This window comes from Melampsora larici-populina (genome assembly GCF_000204055.1).
Source record: "Melampsora larici-populina 98AG31 unplaced genomic scaffold MELLAscaffold_2, whole genome shotgun sequence".
Lineage (NCBI taxonomy): Eukaryota > Fungi > Basidiomycota > Pucciniomycetes > Pucciniales > Melampsoraceae > Melampsora > Melampsora laricis-populina.
The window spans coordinates 755086-774209 of record NW_006768766.1 but is presented as its reverse complement, the minus strand read 5'-3'; the positions used below and the strand labels follow the sequence as shown (position 1 = coordinate 774209).

General features: G+C 44.6%; 4 protein-coding genes across 4 annotated transcripts; 1 reads left to right on the top strand and 3 right to left on the bottom strand.

The window, feature by feature from the left end:
- Nucleotides 1-81: 81 nt before the first annotated feature.
- Nucleotides 82-3362, bottom strand: MELLADRAFT_115030 (uncharacterized protein; the record flags this gene model as incomplete). The annotated part of the gene is made up of 9 exons (XM_007404199.1): nucleotides 82-667; nucleotides 761-893; nucleotides 989-1552; nucleotides 1635-1746; nucleotides 1813-1914; nucleotides 1986-2328; nucleotides 2406-2908; nucleotides 2976-3057; nucleotides 3134-3362. 9 exons carry the CDS (start codon nucleotides 3327-3329, stop codon nucleotides 558-560), a joined length of 2145 nt encoding a protein of 714 aa, XP_007404261.1.
- A 1041-nt stretch (nucleotides 3363-4403) lies between these two features.
- Nucleotides 4404-8243, bottom strand: MELLADRAFT_88983 (uncharacterized protein; the record flags this gene model as incomplete). Its single annotated transcript, XM_007404198.1, has 15 exons — nucleotides 4404-4424; nucleotides 4502-4720; nucleotides 4794-4988; nucleotides 5053-5190; nucleotides 5260-5366; nucleotides 5428-5681; nucleotides 5750-5855; nucleotides 5925-6309; nucleotides 6377-6580; nucleotides 6648-6831; nucleotides 6914-7302; nucleotides 7380-7469; nucleotides 7533-8017; nucleotides 8089-8120; nucleotides 8185-8243. 15 exons carry the CDS (start codon nucleotides 8241-8243, stop codon nucleotides 4404-4406), a joined length of 2868 nt encoding a protein of 955 aa, XP_007404260.1.
- A 951-nt stretch (nucleotides 8244-9194) lies between these two features.
- Nucleotides 9195-12098, top strand: MELLADRAFT_101645 (uncharacterized protein; the record flags this gene model as incomplete). The annotated part of the gene is made up of 8 exons (XM_007404772.1): nucleotides 9195-9313; nucleotides 9441-9505; nucleotides 9670-9819; nucleotides 9995-10371; nucleotides 10444-10818; nucleotides 10896-11003; nucleotides 11256-11954; nucleotides 12033-12098. The coding sequence occupies 8 exons, from the start codon at nucleotides 9195-9197 to the stop codon at nucleotides 12096-12098; spliced, it is 1959 nt and encodes a 652-aa protein (XP_007404834.1).
- Nucleotides 12099-12815: 717 nt separating this feature from the next.
- Nucleotides 12816-15645, bottom strand: MELLADRAFT_101644 (uncharacterized protein; the record flags this gene model as incomplete). The annotated part of the gene is made up of 4 exons (XM_007404197.1): nucleotides 12816-12869; nucleotides 13073-14050; nucleotides 15104-15214; nucleotides 15442-15645. 4 exons carry the CDS (start codon nucleotides 15643-15645, stop codon nucleotides 12816-12818), a joined length of 1347 nt encoding a protein of 448 aa, XP_007404259.1.
- Between the last annotated feature and the right edge of the window lie 3479 nt (nucleotides 15646-19124).

Here is a 19124-nt window from a genome sequence, read left to right as displayed (position 1 = left end):
AATCGAATTTGATTAATTGAATAATCAGTAGGATCAAAAACCCCTTTTCTAACGCTTCTCAGCATAAGGCCATCCACATGATAAATACGTAACCAAATGATTTCTTTCTTTAAACAATCTTTTTCTTTTCAATCAGTATATACTCAAATAACCTGAATCAAAATAAAACCCATCACTTAAATTATACTAGCAAGCAAGAAATCAAATAATAAAAAAATTTGCTTATGTATGTATACCAAACTCAATCAGATCAAAGTATCTCTATCTAAAACCCAAACCATTCAACAATCAATCAATCAATCCACCAAAAGAAAAAAACAAAAACAAAAACATTCCAAAATTATCATCATCATTTCCAAAGAAAAAAATCAACCACTTTTTTCAACTCGAATCCTCCACCCCATACACACACACAAACTTATTCAAATCAAACAAAAAACACACACAAGACAATCAATGATGATGATGATGATGATGATTTATTTTTTTTGGATTCTGATTCTGATTCTTGATCTGCTTTATTATAATCTAATCCTTTTCTACATTCTTTCTTTCTCTTACACACATTCTCGATCTGCAATAGCTTCATACGACCAAATCCTTGCATTCCAATCCCCACTACCAGTTGCCAAGAGTCCACCAACTTCAGAAACTGCAATTGAGATCACTAATAAAAAAAATCATCATAAACATGTCATTCGGATGAGTTTCATCAAATCTCTAGTTTCTTTTAATGAGAAAAACCTAAAAGAATACGAACCTGAATTACGATGTCCTTGTAACATAAATTGTGCCATCCCAGTCTTGGGATCCCAAACTTGTACACCTCTATCTTTAGAACCTGACATGATCCAAGCTCCATCAGGCGAAACAGCTACTGATAAAACATAATCCTAAGCAGAAAAAAATGTAATCAAATGTCAATATTCAATCAATGAAATGATCTAAGACGATTTTTTTTCTTTCAAATCCTAAGAACCAACTCAACTTTATGACCAGTAAGTGTTGTAGTACAAACAGTAGAAGCTCTAGAAGAATCAAACCCTCTATCTGTTGTAACTTTTTCACCATTCTCACCATCTTCTCTTTTTACTAATGAAGCATTTACCATGTTATTTCGATTAAGTGTAGCTAAATCCCATAATTTTAAAGTTTTATCTAAACTACCTGAAACCAAAAATTTCCCATCTGGTGAAAACGCAACACTATAAACACTATCTTTATGTCCTTTTAATTTATCTAATAAATGTCCTGTTGATGTATCCCAAAGTCTAACGACTGTATCTAATGATCCAGCTGCTAAAAGTGTTCCATCTGGTGATACACAAACTGATGTCACTCCTGCATCTACTGGTCCATTCTCAGTCACAGTGATATCTTCAATTAATAAATGAAATGTACATAATCCTTGTTCCATATCCCAAATTCGTGCAGTCTTATCACCTGAACCGGATACCAATATTGACCCATCAGGCGAGAAGGCAAGTGAGTAAATTTCGGATTTGTGACCTTGAAATCGATTCACAATCCTTCGTTTGGCTACTTCCCAAATCTGATCCAAACAACACAATGATTGAGATCGAATGACAAAGTTAGCGAGGTGAAGAAAAAAGAAATGATCGAATGATACATACTCGAATGATGCGATCTTCAGATCCAGTGGCAAGGTATTTTCCATCTGGACTAAATGAAGCACTCCGAATATAATTATCTGCCTTGGTATTATGACTCTCATCCAAAAGTGTACTTTTTGAAAAACCCTAATCAGGTCAAAACGTCATAAAAGCTTGTAAAGGAGGAAAAAACGCTCACCAAATCTTAGAACCTGTACGTGTACTGTATAGCGTTGTATGTCGATTGCAACCTGTAGCCAAGATAAGTCCATCCGGAGAAAACTTGACACAACAAACCACACTAATGACAACAATAAATTTCAGACTAACAATATCATTGAAAAAGATATGATAATCGATAAAATCTCCAACCTATCGTGTACTAAAGTATGTACTAATCCTACATCCAAAACTCGCTTGACTTTAGGATTGAACATTGTCATCCAATCGCCACCTTCCTTCTTCATACTACTAGGAAGCGTATCGGGATCGAGATCTAGCAAGACGTTTGCATTGCCCCCAGGCGTAGGTGGTGGCCCTGGTGTACCCGAAGGAGCCGTAGAAGGTGGTGGGTTGGAGGCACCAACTGGTGGAGGTAAAGCAGATGGACCGGAGAGATGATGAGAGGCACTGGGAGGATGTCCTTCGCCACGTTGGTGATAAGAATTGCCATACATGTGTGGCGGAGTAGAAACGCTCAACTTCGAGTATGGAGCTAAAGAAGCAAAAAAATGGAATCCATCAAATCAGTACGACGATGAAATTCGATAAGATGCCTAAACTTCGACTTACCTTCGTTGGTTTTAAGTTTGGGTTTCGGATCAGGAGCACGTGCAGCTGCATTGGGTAACACAGGTGGGCTAGCCACTCCACCTGATGGGACATGACAAATCGCTGAACCAGGATGACGAGGATCGATTTCATTTTCCCGATCACGTTCAGTACGAATTCGTTTATTAGGATGTTCTGAAAGGATTCCTTCACGTTGAGAAGATCCATTAGCATAGAGTCCTTCTCTTTCTCTAGAAGGGAAGTTTCCCTCGATATGCATGATCGGTCCGGATGGATTAGAGTTATTAGGAATGGAGGAGACGTGGCTACCATGAGTACCGGTGGGAGTGCTGACAGGACCACTAGCGTTTACAATGCCACCAAAGGAATTTGAGGGTGGTGGCGCAGTAGCTGAACTGGGAAGATTGGGAGGTCCGCGAGAATCGTGAGAGATAGGGCCAGCAGGACCTGACGTGCCGCGTTGCTCGAGTTCAAGATGAAGTCGACGTAGCTCTTCATCGTATCTAAATATGATATTAAAGAAAATACTTTAGAAAATCTGATCAGGAATCGGGTGACTTGAAAGCTCACTGAGTTTTGAGTTTTTGATGTTCTCGTTCTAGTTGATAAAGTTGTTCCCTAAGTTGAGTAAGATCCGAGGTGCATGTACCCACTAGGATGATCGAACCAAAAGAAACAATTAGATCTATGAAAGCTGATTATGATGAGATGATTTAGATAGAACTTACCATGTGATTCGAACTCTTGGGTTTGAGATTTGAGGTGTTGAGCTTCAGTTTGAAGACTATCATATTCTTGTTTAACGCAATCTAATAATTCAGTGATCCTCTGTGGAGGAGGAGCGGGAGCAGCACCGACGGGAGGACCGACAACGGGACGAAGAGCATAGTGAGGGTGAGATGGATGAGGATGATGAGAGGCCATGTCGTGAATGAAGTTGGTTATTTGAAAGTTGATTGATGCTGAAGTTAAACCGAGAAAGCGCGAAGTGGAAAAGCGAAATGTAAAGTGAAGCTGACCCCGCGTGGACGAATGGAGTGAGTCAAGAGCGGAAGAAGAAACTCAAACAACCCAGAGAGAGAGAGAGAGAGAAAGAGAGAGAGAGAGAGAGACAGCGATTCTCAATACAGCTCAATACAATTAGCATGCATACATACAACTTCAATTTAAACTTAACTCAATCAAACTATTCCTATTTACAGCTCACTAAACTCGGCAACAGTGACATCTCGCCACTTGAAGCACTTCATGGATGACTTCACTAAGTACTTTTCAACACTCTCACGTGGATTTATCAATGACTGCGAAGATCCTAATCAACAGCTACATAGACGTCAGTTCTGAAACAAAAAACCTGCTTTCAATGAGTTCTATGTATGGAAAGGCACAGCTGAATGCTTGCAAAGTCAATTGACCCAATCTATGATAACCGATAAGGTTTGCGCAAGTTTTCACAATGTCTTGACTCTCTATCTATTTCCTGTGCAAGATTTCAACTTGAACAATTATACGTGTGAGATCGCGTTGAGTTTCTCAATTATCTTTTGCTGAAAGATAAACAATGGCAACTGGTTGGAAAATTTTAGTCTCAAGATTTCTGAACTTGATGTCAAGTCAAAGTGAGTTTACGATGCCGATGAGCAGTTTTACCAAGTCTCCTTTAAAGGACGTGAAAGATGAAGGGATAAAAAATCTCACATTACAGTCAAAAATTTCTTTCATCATAACCTTTTGTCAACCTATGTTAGAGAGTTCTGCGATAAGACTTTCATCAAACATAAAGCTTACACACCCCAAATTTAATTGGATATTGCATGCGATTTTTTCAAAAATTTCAAAACAAGCTTCATGAAAACATATATTCATCTGCATCTCAACATCCAATCATCTTAAACTAAAAAAAATAATAACTCTCACACCCAAAGCTCATCTTACTGCTGTAAAGTTATGTATATCCACAAAAAAGAAGATAAAGCTTCACTTTTTATATCATTTTATTCAAAACGAACTATTATTGACCTACAGAGTACCAAAGAGGAGTGATAGAAGCATCAGTATCCTTTCAGAATCTTATTTTTCTCAAAACTATCACTGACCTTATCTTTCAATGATGTCACATATTGATGATAACTAGGTAAAGCATCTTGTCGATCTTCTACCAATAAGCTTAAGGCCCACATCCTCAATGATGGTTCTCCATCTTCTTTGACTACATACAAATGAGGATAATATGGTCCTCTTCGATATTCTCGAATTTTACCTACTATAGCTGTGACCCGCTGAGAAAATGGGTTGTCTAGAACTGGTAATGTGGTCTATATTAATATAAAACATACAATTCAGTGTGAGTATAAATGCGATTGAAGTGGGCAGTTTTCGTATTCTTACCTTGCCTCCGCGCAGGTCTTGGTAGCTGGGTAAATCAAATACATCCGAGATCAATTGTGGTACTGCATCACGTCCAACCCAAAGGAAAATGTTTTGTGAATCTTCTATCAAGAATAATCCGTGCCTTTCTAGTCTCTCGCTTGTAGCGTTTAATTGCGGTGGTAGTATCACACCAAAGTCACCTACGGTGCCACACTGTCAAATCGGCGGTCCTACTCAGTCTCTGAATACACGACATATATGTTTAAAGACCTCGCACCTCTTTTGGCATGTTATGCAGCGAATAGAATGTTGGGTAAAGATAAGGCACGAGAAGTTGAGAAGGCAAGGTCGTGAGAAGAGCTTGTGCGTAGGATCGCATGTCAGATGGAATCTGGGAAGATTGACGTAATCCAACCTGATGATGAAAAATGATTTGTACATCAGTTGTCATCACTTTTTAAAAATCGCCCAACACTAGACGCACATGTTTCAACAAGCCTAACAGCAGCATCGGAAGCATCTTCAAATTTTCGCTTATGACCAGCTGAGGGGTAGGCCCACTTCCAGCAGCTGTCATTGTAGATTTGTAGGCTGTAGAATGAAATTGTTGTTAAATCTCGCAAAGCTTCAGACCAGATCGTCAGCCACTCACTTCCAAGTATATCCACAATCTTGTTCGTCACTGCATCTCGGGCGTCTTCTAGCTTGGCTTGCATAGATCGTTCCACAGCTTTGTTGGCCAAAAGGGTCGCAATCGCAACTTGATCTGCGGTTGCATAAAGATCTGCGATACTGCTTGTGGTGGGAAGTGCCAGGGTGATCACACGTATCCGCCTCTCCCCCGAAGAAGTGGTATGGAGCACTCCAGTCTGGAAAACCACAAAGGGCATGTTGATCGGGTCTTCACTGATGATTCGAAAGGTATGTCAAATGTCAGTTTTACGTTCAGAAATGCTTTTAGAAAACGGAATCACATTTGAAGCTCAATAGCATATGATTGGTCAACCGGTACAGCAGGGAGAGCAAGCAAGTCCGTTGACCGTACAAAAAAGTTACCGTGGAACGCGGAGAGTCGGATACCTAATGGATTTAAAGCAATCAGGATCTCTTCAGTCATAATCCAGGCAAATAACGTAGAGCCAAACAAACCACGTGAGGCCCGCACTCGCATAACAGCCTCCAAGCAGATCGGACTGGCAAGAACCTGACCGAATTCGTGAGCAAACTTCAACGCATCTTCAGCTCGAGCCGCGTTGAACGCAGGATAGAAATAAGTGTTTCCGCCTGTGTATCGAGGCAAGCAACTCAGGGATGCAACATCGGCATATACCGAAGAGAAGAGCCACATGTCGACTGAGACTTGTGATCTTGAGCAATCAATTGCGAACGTCTTATAGAATCCAGTTGCAGCTTGTAATAGTGAAGACTCTTTTGCTGTTCCTAGAATTTTTGCATCCTCTCGACTTTTTAAAGCACCTGCGCCAACACTGGGTAAACTTGCACTAAGAACCATGATTTTACCACCAATATGGGACTTAATGATACGCGTATGTCAGCCTATACAGTGGAATTTGAAGCATTGATCAGATATGGCGACTGACTACCAACTTGTAAGCCGCTTGTAGCGCAGGTCCCATCGCATTCCCGACAACATGAGTGTCTTTGAACATATCATTCAAGCGAGTAACCAAGGATTCTATAGCAGGCCTAGCTTCTGTTAAGTTTACTAGCAAGTCCGAAGCAGTGGGAAGAAAGACATCTTCAACATCCCCTACCACCAACATGCTGGGTTCGGAACTTCCCGGCTAGACAAATCACACATGATGAGTCTGTTGTATTCTCAGATTCGTGAAGTACGTCAAAGTGACGTACCGTCAGAGAAAAAAAGTGAAGCGAGGTATCAACCGCAATGATTGAGATACGGGTACGATTTTCTTCATTCGGAATTCGATCAAGGGTTTCCAATAATGTTCGAGCCGCAGTAGCAACCATCCCAGACGAGACGGCTGGATAGGATACGTCGATCAGAAAGACGTAGGTTGGAGCCTGCGGTGGCCTAACCTGATGGAGTGAAGAAACATATGTCAGGCGTGGTGAAAAGACCCGTATTCAGATGATACCTTCAACTTTCCATGTACTCCGTAGGTGCCACGAATTCGACGACACTATGGTTAAGTTCGGCCCTTTGCCAACGATCAACCGGCTCGTTCTTTGTTCGATCATAGTCAAATAGTTGTGGAACCTCATTACTTAGATTGCACATGCAACATTTCCAGCGAGTGCCACCTTCAATAAACGTCACGTATGGATTGATATAAGTTCGACAGCGTCGGCAACGAGCGATCACAGTATCCGTAACAACTGGAACTTCAGGTTCGCCTGATTGAACTGATCGATATGGCGTTATGATTAATGCCAGTGGGATTTTTGATTTCTTCAATAAGCTTTCAGATGTAGGGATAGCATTGAGAGTGCAGCGTTTGTACGATGGATCGGCGTTGGCTAATGGATGTTGACTGACGCAAACCTATAACGGCGATCGATCGATTCTTCAGTTTAGCCTCTGTGGGAGATGAAATGTGGTGGAGATTGACATTCACTTACACCTGGGGGTAAGCGGATAGCAGGTGGAGGAGACGTGAGCAGTTGCGGATTAAGCGGAGCACCGATCAAGTTACATGTTGAAAATGGATACTACGTTATGTACAGCAAATGTTAGTGAAAAAGCAGGGGGTCGGCTCGAAAACGATGACTGACAGATTTTTGGTTCATTCCCATACTTTGAAACTGTTGAGTCACGTCGCCCATAGCATCGTTATTTGGGCCTGGGTAAGGTTGCTGAAGCTGCTGCGGGGCGGCACCATAACCTGGCTGTGAGTATGGAGGTGCAGGTTGACCGTACGGTAAAGGCTGAGCTTGAGCTTCCCCAGGAGCAAAGAAACCATCGCCTGGAGGATATTGAGAGGGCGGCCCAGCTGTTGATTGATATTGTGGGCCTCCCGGTGGACCAGCACCCCCAGCATCGCCATAATAGGCCTGAGCCTGGTTAGAAGCATAGACTCGTTTGCTTCGTGGATGATTGCCAGCTCCGTCATTGGTACCTGGAGGAGGTGACATTGGTAGATTGGGTGCACCATTCATGGGTTGGCCTTGTGGTGCAAAACCCATCTGAGAAGGAGGCATCTGTTGATAGGCTTGACTTTCGGTCGGAAGATGGGCTTGAACATGACCGGTAGCCGTTTCTGAAAGTAGGATGAAATGTCAGCTTGAGAAGGATGTGACGATGTTCAAGTGGTAAATAGATATCACTCACCAACGAAAACGGGGCGTCCGGAAGCAGCATCCCTAATGATTTCAAAGTTTCAACATAAGTGACAGTTTGATATGAATAAATTCCATATAGACAGACCATTGTGATACCCATCCAGGTGGAAGTGGTGGGCCTTGGTTCATCTGGTTGTGTTGCATAGATGCTTGCTTGTAAAGTCAAAGGCTTCGTCGAGAAATGAAGCAGGTGCGATCGAGATGGCCGAGTGGGATTGAGATTGAGAGTCGCAGTTGATAAGACCAAGAGTTGTGTTGAAGATAGAAAATGATGAGATATGAAGTTAAGATAATGGTTTACATGCAAACTTAACTAAGTCCCGACCTGGACCTAACCACCAACTCCAGGGAGGGACTTACGCCCAATCCACGATTTCAAGCGTGAGATCGGTCGGGGTGTTTGGCCAAATTCTCTGATCTCAATTTCTCACGAGCTCTGCATATGAAGGCTCATTGACCCCTTAATGAGAAATGACCGCCGACAATACGCGCACATTTCTATACGCTCGGCTGGTCCTCATCCCGTTCCCTCAAAATGTTATCCCAAAAAAAGGATTTGGGGTAAATCACGGGGCCACAGAGCGTGGTAGCAAAAGGCATGCTGCGCGTGCGATTGGTTTTGGTCTAACTAAAATGGCACGAGATTAAACAGCAGATGGAGCTGGGCAAACAGCTGAATAATAATGCATTATGACCCCCAACCACCCTACTGATTCAGCGCGACACCAAATATAACCTGCACAAGGCGAAGCATTGAGCGTAAACAACCTGGTTTACGCTTACGCACGGAGAACGGAGAATCTTTGGATGATGCTTACGTGCGAAGCAGGCAAGTCGAACGCCGACCAATCAAAAAGGGGCACTGTGAATTCCTAGAGCGTGCATCTGGCTCGAGGGAGGTGGTGATCTTTCCGTCAGTTAATGCAGCATATATGATTCAAAAATGTTAGATGTGGGAGGCCTCACCTGGCCCTCAATGTACTCCGTCCAAAAGCGGCGGCCCATGCCATCCGTGTAGAGAAGCCTCTTCATCCGGTTCAGGAGCATGCGAATCGGCGTTTGTGATTCGGCGTTTGCACCACGCCATTGGACCCGATGATTCCTGAACTCGAGATTCTGGAGGTCAAGGAATGTATGAAGAAACTGGAAGACAGACAACTCTTGGATTTGCATGAAATGAAATATGTGATAAGTCCTATCGATGAGCGAGGGAGGTTCGTAGTCGGGCGGTCGCGGTGAAGATGAGTCCAGCAAGAATAGGAAAGACGAGACTGTCAGGCCTTCGGCTCGGATGGCCCCTAAGATATTTGAAATAGCGACGCTATGTTCACTATTCGGCAGATCACTCGTTTGTGATTCCATGGCTAATGCGGAAGGTGCCTCATTAGCCATGAGAGGGACCCAACGTTAGTGGTATATATACATTTCTTCATTCCGACTTTCGGTGTGCTTGTTCCGGCGCTCGGGGGAGCATCTCTAGACTTCAGACGCCTATGGATGGTTCAATATGCCGGAGACAGGATGAGTAAGAGACTTAGAGGAAAGCCCATGGCCCGATTGGGATTCTTAGGATTTGATCAACTGAGACTGACCGCTCCGGCACGTATCAGTCGCGAGACGATGAAATGCCATCAACGCTTTGGGATGAGCGACAATAAAAGTACTCCACATTTGGGAATGTTTGCACGGGCGGGTCATGATCTAATGGCAACTCCAGGAGGTCAGCATGAAATTTAATGCGTACTGGTGCACAAACGAGGGGATTTATGGACCCTCCGTGTGGGCGACTGATGTATGGGTCGCAACCTGGCCCTCGGTGTGGAACACTAGCTCGCGTGGTGTTCATATTTGAAACACTTTGGGGACTTTTGCACACGATAACATTGTATGACCAGTGTTATTAGTTTATTGCAATATCATGGTCAAGGTCATGGCCAGCTATCCCTTTTGCCCCCAATCGCGAAAATACTTGCATCGACTCCTCCTGGGTATAGCACAGGCGGTTGCCAGCATGTCTGCAATTTCACCAATTCCTACAACCGTGGCCAATACCATCAAAATATGTAACTACATAAACTCCTTGGGTTTCTCGCCCAAGGAGTTTATGGTCACCTTCTTGTCTGCGGACAATCCCGACCTCAATTCGCGGAGACGCCTAATGAAAGTTGGCCTCGGCGCCAAGCAAACCCGTTCGATCGTCAAGAACCTAGGGAGATTGACAAATACCAGCGATCAAGGGAAAGGCACGTGGGAAGAGTTAGTTTTTGAGGAGGTCAGTGATATGCCATGTGAAGCGCTTCCAGGGGGCACGACTCACACATACTCTTCACGTTTGTGAACAAAGGCAAGCATCATTGTCAACGCGCAGGAAGTGCCGCGTGGGCATTTTCCTGCTGGAGCGTATGTCAGCTCAAGTAGGATCACACCCGACTTTTTCGGAGAGAGCGCTGAAAAGATTCGAAACGAACAAGTGCGCACCGGGATGAGATTTCTGTACCGCCTGATACACAGCAAAATCGCCGCGGCCCTCAAACAAACGGTCATAGAACCTGACGACCACGACGAAGTTCTAGACTTGCCACCCTCTTCCGCCGACTCCACGCCAACTGAGACCCTCGAGATTGAAGGTGCCCTCGATGACACCACGGTATTGTCACTTGAAAACATGGTATATGTAAAGTCGACTCCGGCAGATAACGCTGCCCATAAACTCGCAACCGTGAGTTCATGGTGATAGCCACGTCTTTGTCACCGAAGCGTACGCTATTCATTAACTCACTTCTTTGGCCTGGATAGGTGCCCGTAATGGTCTGCTCGATGATAGCCGGCGTGTGCAACCGCCGGAGCAATGCAATCGCCATGGCGAATGGGCTGGTTGCATTCGCTGGTGGGGTATCTTGTCGGGTGAATGAGTGGCTAAATTCTTTGGGTATTTCAGCTTCAAGGAATACCTCGCTGCGGGCAATGGAACACCTACGCAAAATCCAAGATGATCGACTAATCCAGATATTCAAATTGAATCACAAGATCATGCCACTTTTGTGCTACGACAACATCGATATACATTTGAGGATCCACAACACACGCATTGATACGTCGTCCCGACTGTTCCATGGTACCTGGGGATTCTTCAACGTCGTCCGGGCATGCCTGCAGGTGAAGTGCTCTGAGGAGGCAGACGGTCTGGCGGCGTTTTTGGTGGCTATGGGCGAGGCGGATCGAAAACCTGTCAATATGTCCCTCTTCTCACCTGGCCCAGCAGAGGCAGCACATTGGAAATTCGTCATAAAGGCACAGCTGGCCAAGGCTTTGATAGAATATTCGACCCACATAGAGGCTGCTCCAGACCGACATAAATTAGCGCCTTGTGCGACCCGACCTCCGGCGGTCGATCCTATTCCAATGCACCAGCCCAACATTCACTTTTTGCGAATGATGGACGCCCCCGACTCTTCTGCCGAGGGCGTCACACGGGTGTTAGACCAGATCAAGGCACAAATTGCTGTCGATGATGACACTTACGCTGAGAAACTATTAGTTGCCGGGGGCGACGTCGGCTCGAATCTTCTCGTGGAAAGCTTGCGAGTGAAGCGGTTTCCACCCATTAATCACATCGAAGGATTTGAATGGGTCCTTTCTGTTTTTGGAGGCGCTCACACCACCTGGAACGTGGCGAAGGCCATTTGGGGAATGCACTGGGGAAACTCGGACGACAAAGATAATACCGGTGTCTGGCGGTCATCGTTTGCTTTGGGCGGGGATTGCAAGAAGCCTCCAGCATCTCAGGATTTCAACTCCATCATGCGCTCTCTGCAACAGGTGCATAAAGCCAATATGGTATTCATCCTCAAGTCAGTATGTTGCGCTTTTAATAGGAGTTGAATAATGACACGGGCTGACCAATTGAATGAGGTGCAAACGGGAATCTTCTAGGCAGATCATAGATCTGAAATCTGGAATCGACCTAACCTCAAAGGAGGCGTGCGAGGACCTTTTTGAAGAGGTCTGGCAGAACTATTTCGATCATTCCGCACTCACGGCAGCTAAAGAGAGCGAAAATCATACCCATTACAACCTATTGTTACGCCTCCGGGATTTCGCGACAGTGGTCGAAGCACACGACGCCACCCGCGCCGGTGATATCGGCCGCCTGATGTCAATCTGGAAGCGCTGGGCCATCATGGGTCAAGGTTTACCTGGGCTGTCTCATTATGCGAGACACATTCCACGCTTGGTGATGTTATTAGAGGAGGATTTACCTAAGGAGCTCGCGCACGCGATCAAACACTCCCTTCTCATTCCATCGAATGGACGCGACGACCACTGGATGCCGATTGATGAATTTCTTGAAGTACATATTTATTGGCTTAAACATTTGTATAATAACACAGTAGGTCAAAGACTTTGTTTCATGCGTCAAACGATTTGCATGGTTTATTGATGACTGACCCCGTGATGTGCCCTCTTTAGGGGCATGGCACAGACATTGAGAGACTCACTTATCGGTTATCCAACAATATACCTCTCGTCAGTGCGAACTTATATGTGTATATTTATTGTCTTGGTTTTTTGATTCCGTTGGGTAACTGACAAAACAATAACGCGCCTCCACATAGCTGCGCAAGCTAATGCAACTCCTGAAAGCCATGTCGGGACATAAGCTGGTGTACCAGCCCAACCTCCATGCCATTACGGATACATCAATGGCGGTTTTCCTCAAATACGCTGAGGATCACTTATGCGCGAAGGACCACCCACACGGTCCAGCCCCTGTGACCAACTGTTGGCGAATTGGTCATCAGTCGATGATCAAGATGATTACTGCGGACAGAGACGCGGGTCGATCATCCCGTTTCCGATGGGGGGCGGCTGACGTGTTATCGTCATGGGAGAATGACGAAGGTCAGGAAGAGGTGTAAATGCAACACATGTCAGCCAAATGTCGAACTGAGCCACCACTATCACCTGCTTACCTCATGCTGATGTCTTTTGGTCGTTTTGGGTGCCAAAGATGTATCTTCTACCGGGCGTTTTGAAGACGTAGAACCCTGATGTTGTGAGATCGAAGAATCTGGGGAAACCAGCTGAGGTGGAGGCACCCCTGAGCGACGAGACTTCGCTGCCAAGCTCGCGTCCTTCCTCGCGCGGTGTTGCGCGTCCGCATCACGCTTGTCTTGTGCACGTTTCGCGCGAGTCGCGGCCTTTTGCAATGCATTCTGCTCTTTAGCTAGCTCACGCGTGCGGATGAGCTCGGCCTTGTCGGTCTCAGCACGTTCTTTGGCCATTGTCGCTCCTTCCACGGATTGGTGCACCTTGGGCGTGGCAGGAGTACGACACGCTTTACGCCGGCGTTCGGCCGCTGATGTGATTGCCGAAGGTGAATCAGATTCCTCTTGCCACTTGAGAAACGATTTGAATATCACATCAAATTGGCCGGTAAGCGATTCACTTCCAAGGATGACACATAAATCCTGGGGAACCCTTAAGATATCTATATTTTTGGCGATGTCCCATGCTAGTTCACGACCAAAGTAATCTTCAGGGCCCAGGTCTGAACCGGTTGGAAATGCGATATCAAACATTTTTTTGAAAGCAGAAGTCAGATCGGCCACCAAGGTTTCCAATGTGGGCAATTGGAAGATGGGGTCTTCTCGAGAACAGCGAAGTGCGACACGTCGTATATCAGAAGGCGGAACAAAAGGAGGCATTGGTAGTTCTCGAACCAGATCCATCAAGTCGCCAGGCGATAAGCTGAATGTCCCATCAAAGTTGGCGTTGGTTAAGGCTAACTGGGCCAGCCATAAGGCCTCCGCTGCTTCAGGGAGGCAGTTCGAGCAGTCGCAGGCAGGCATGCCTGCAGCTGCCTGCCGGGCGCACTCGGTCGTGGCTGTTAAATCCTCGACATCGAGGGGAATGTAACCGTGACTAGCGAGGTAGGTCAGCTTGATGCACTATCACGCCAACCGATGTAGCTTGAGAAGTTTTGAGAGAACTCACCTCAGGTCGACCGCCAGGGCTACGCGAAGGCAGACTGGAGTGATTGCTAGTGCATCCATCCGGTCGTCGTCGGTCATCTCCCGAGGTGACGTAAAATTGGCAATAGAATTTTTACCGTTGGTGCGTTTGTGTTCGACCAAGAGAAACCCAAGACCCCTTCTTCCATCTCGTCCACATCGCCCCGACATTTGAATGAAACTGCAAGGGTCTTGACGCCCAACAACAATTACTCGTCGTACTCGGTGCCAGTTTTGGCCTAGGCCCAAAGCGAGTGTGCAGCAAAGCACTGCGAGTGAGCCAGCGATGAAAGAGGCCACAGCGTCAAGCTTGCCTTGGGGCCCCGTGGTTGCATGGTACCTACGAGCAAATTGGGAATGGCCATTCGCCGCCTCGTGAGGTTGACCTCGAGAAGCACATATTATTTGTAAGGTGTCTAAAGTGGCGTTTTGTGTCCCAGAGTAGATCAGTGTAGGTGGAATGGATTCATTTGCCACAATGGTGTGGTGAGTAAATAAACCGCGTAGGGCAGCTTTCAGCGGCCGCTTGAATGACCTCCGAATCAGTCGAAGTTCAGGGCGGGTTAGTTCGGCTCGGTGGAATCGAACGTGATGCGATTCGAGTTTGAGGTTTAGTAAAATTGCCTTAATGGCTTGCGGTGTACACGTCGCTGACATCAAAAGCAAAGGAATGTTGCTTGTTGATAAAAATCTGCGAGTAAGGTCTCCGTAAGACGGTCGGAACACTCCGCCGTCGTGGACTCGAACATGACTCGCTAACCTCTTCGCCTGACCGCTTGCAACGAGGCCCCATGAATATATCATGTGAGCCTCGTCTACCACAAGCAGTGTCAGTCTAGCCTGGAAGCGCGCGTCCCGCCACATCCTGTCAAAGATGGTGCTGGTCAAGGCCACCTCGGGACTCTGACGGTATCCGGAGGAGGTAGAGCTTAGTCAGTTTTAACGTGTCGGCCATGAAGAGAAAGGGGTCCATTTGCCACATATACGTACCACGTAGACGAAAGGGTATTTCCCTAGCAAGATAGCCTCACACGCGTCGGCCGTGCAATTGGGCCCGGTCAAATTGATCGCACTGATGTTGACATTGGCTTTTTCCAAAACCTGTAATAGTGTACATGTGTCGCGGGTGTGTGAGTTGCTTTGTTAAGATACATGCGCTCGAGGGTAAGGCTTGCCTGGTCATCCCCAAGCGAGTCCAAAGGGTTAATACTGAGTATTATGGGGGCATAGCCTTCGTCATAGGCGTCGTAGAACATTTCGGGCACACGGCTCTTCCCGAACCCGGTTCCCGCCAGTAGAAAGGTCGTATGATTATTCAGCAGATCTACTAGCGAATCGACCTGCTGAGGCCTTGCAGGGTAGGCGTGCTTGGACTGAAACGCGAATCTTCCAGCAGCTGCTTGGGTATCTTCAGAAGCGTTAAGGTACACTGATTTGAATTGTGGGCGTGCAGTTAATGATTTGAGCCGGCGTGTATCTTCGGACTGGTTTAACAAGGCTTCGTTGGCAGCCGATTGGCTCCGTCGTAGCATCGATGGTAATGAACGTCAAAGGTTTGCACATGTGGGTGTGGTAATACGGAGGACTTGGTGAATTTCACGCCGGCATGGGCCAAACTGCAGTTTGGCTGAAACATATTGACAGTTTCGTCAATCATATTCAAGGATATGTCGGCTTACGCGACTTAGGGGAGCCGCAGTCATCTGTGGCCCCGTGATTTACCCCAAATCCTTTTTTTGGGATAACATTTTGAGGGAACGGGATGAGGACCAGCCGAGCGTATAGAAATGTGCGCGTATTGTCGGCGGTCATTTCTCATTAAGGGGTCAATGAGCCTTCATATGCAGAGCTCGTGAGAAATTGAGATCAGAGAATTTGGCCAAACACCCCGACCGATCTCACGCTTGAAATCGTGGATTGGGCGTAAGTCCCTCCCTGGAGTTGGTGGTTAGGTCCAGGTCGGGACTTAGTTAAGTTTGGTTTACATGTAGAGTTCATGAAAGAAAGAGAATCGATCGAAGTAAACAAGAAATCGAATTTCAGTACAGTAACATGACGACGTGTTAAACTGTAATACACATTCTGGGCTGTGTTCAATTCAACTTCACATCCTATCCTGATCTTTTTAAACCCTCGAATCAAACCTCATCAACAACTTCATCCTAAAACAAGGTGCTTTGTAGCTGTGGATTCTTGTTTAGCGGGAAACAGAGAAGCGCTTGCCTCATTATACTTGTCAAATATCCTACTTACTAGACTACTTTAATCAGTCATTCTGAGCTCACCAACGATGGCTTCAAGTTCTACTCTGCTTTGCAAGATCATTTCCCGAAGGAAGCTCGAGCCCTCCAATTACTTACTCCCTAGAATTGTTCAGTCTACTTTGTCTAAGAATTCATGACATTTCTCTACTTTGGGAGGACCTTCAGCCTGCTTGCATTTTCTGTGAATCCAGGCTCAACCATGATAAATTTTGTTCAACTCAACACACTCGTCCTTTGTGCCTGGCCTCACAACTTCAAGCTTTGAGAGAGGTACTTATGGCTAATATCCAATTTTTGAAAAGGAAGGAAGCAATGTCTAGGGTGTCCTCAACAAGCACAGTGCATGAAGATTCAGCTGTAAGATTTGAGATTTATCTTCTGCATCCATTGTTGATTTCATTTTCTCACATCTCTGAATAATTCTTGTACAACCAAGAAGTACAACACAAGAATGTGAATTGGAGTAACATTTGAACATAGTAGCCATACTGTCAACATAGAGGGTTGAGGACTCCAAGGCAGAATCTGATGCCAATCCATGGCCAGACCATGTCCAAATTTCCCTCCAAGGCATCATTATAAGCCAAGAAATACCTCAGATCAAAACCTTGCAAAGAGGGGCAACATCCAAAAACACTTTGTATATTCCAATCCTATGTAACTGTGTTGGCAGTCTTGTCTAAAGGACCATATGTTGACAATCAGATAGTGGTCACCAAGGCAGGGAACTTCAAGTAAACTTTGGGGGGCTTTGAGGTACATTACATCCTTGAAATCAAAACCTTCACCCTAAATTTGTGGAAGGAAGACCTACATCAATTTCAGAAAGTCAACCCACTATGTGTTGCATCTTTTCAGTTTGTGTTCATGCCTCAGCATGTGCTGAGTGATAATCAAACACTTGAGGGTAGTTGGTATGGCACATCTAGAGTCATACCTGTAGTACTCAAAGGCAAAACAACACTTTAATGCTCACTGGACCCCATATAAACAAATTTGTGCAGATTTGTCTATTGTCACAGTCTTCAAAAATGGAAACAAGGTACAAGACCAAGCCTTTGTACCTATCAGAGCCTCCAATCTGTGGGGAAGTCCAGGAAGGAAGTATGATGCTCATCTTCTCTCATCTCATGAATTGGCCTTGGGATATTCTGGAGCCCCCTCTGCATCCTTGTAAAAAACCCTCAGCAGCCCCTAACCCTAACCCTTAGTCTGCAACCAATGGACAATAAATTTCAATCATCCTAAACCAAACACCCCATGGGGGGGCTGGCGGACAGGACTACAAACTTGTAAAGAATCATTCTAAGAATGATAACTAAACACAGTGCGAACAAAGTGCAGAACAACACCTCATAATATGTTCAGAATTAATAATATGTATGTGCCCAAATCATAAAGAAATAAACCAGTAAACATTTCTTAATCACAAATAGCACATGGAGAGCTCAGTTTGACTTAAATAGAAACCAATACCAAAGATACTCTTCCAGATTAAAAAGGGAGGAGCGGGTGGGAAAGCAAAAAATCGACAAAGCAATAACTAGGAAAGTTTTGCAAGTGAGGATTGATGATAATGAGATAGAAAAGGATAGAAGAAAGACAATGTGGTAAACAGCCTATGTCATCAATGGAAATCAACTTTGAAGCAGGTGAAGAAATCTGACCTGTTGAGCGCAAATTTCAATGTAAAAAGTCCTGTTGTCTAACATTCATATTTGTTAATAACAAGTGATCAACTTCAACAACATTATCAGAACTTCATGGGTTTAACTTTTGTGTACAATTTGTTTTGACATGTAAGTTGACAAGTGTCCTAAGTACTGTTTTAGACATGGGAATGCTGGGAATTTGCAGAAACAGTCAACTCCCTTACTTTGAAGCAAACAAAGTAATTTGATTTGACATTGATTTATACACAAACCATGTTTAATTCCTACAGAAGGTTGCCAAGCATCTGCTTTTAGAATTCCTACACAGACAAACCTTCTTGATTAATTCTTGGATGATAAATTCAAGTGCTAGCTTTGATTGGCTAGAGCACAAAGTAAAACATAGAATATTTGTCAATAATTGTGATGTGTACATAGGTATGAGATTTATACAGAGATTATGAATTTGTTGGGTTTGGTATACAAACGGGTGCTTTGAATGGATATGTATTGTAATGGAAAAGTAGGGTCAATTGTAAAATGTCCACCCATAAATCAATCAAGTTTTGGGATTGACATATAGTGATTTCAAACTGAGTGAATGGATTTGAGTAAGATTACAAACCATGGAAGATAGAATCTGTCTTCATGAAATATTCAATGTCAGATGATAAAGTATGAAATTTGGATTAAGTCAGAAGTTGACAGCTTACAGGTCCATTAATGAAACCGACACAATCAACAAAGAATGATTCTTTTTCTTTATAAAAGTCATGAGTTCTTGGGGGTTTGAGAAAAGTGAGTTTCAATATTTTCCTGACCAATGTAAAAAATTATTCTCATCTGGCTCCATTTCTATGTTATCCATTGGATTACTTTGTAAATCAGCATATTCCTAAAATCAAAGAAAAATTGAAAAAGAAGGCAAAAAGTATCTCAATAAAATCAGTATAACATGACCAAAGGGATTGTTTGAATGAATAGAATCAAAAGTTCCACTCACTTTGGAAACACAACAATTAGCTGACATTATACAAAGATTATATGAGCTTGAATTCAATTTCAATCCAAGGTTGAAGGTAGTGAAGATTGTCC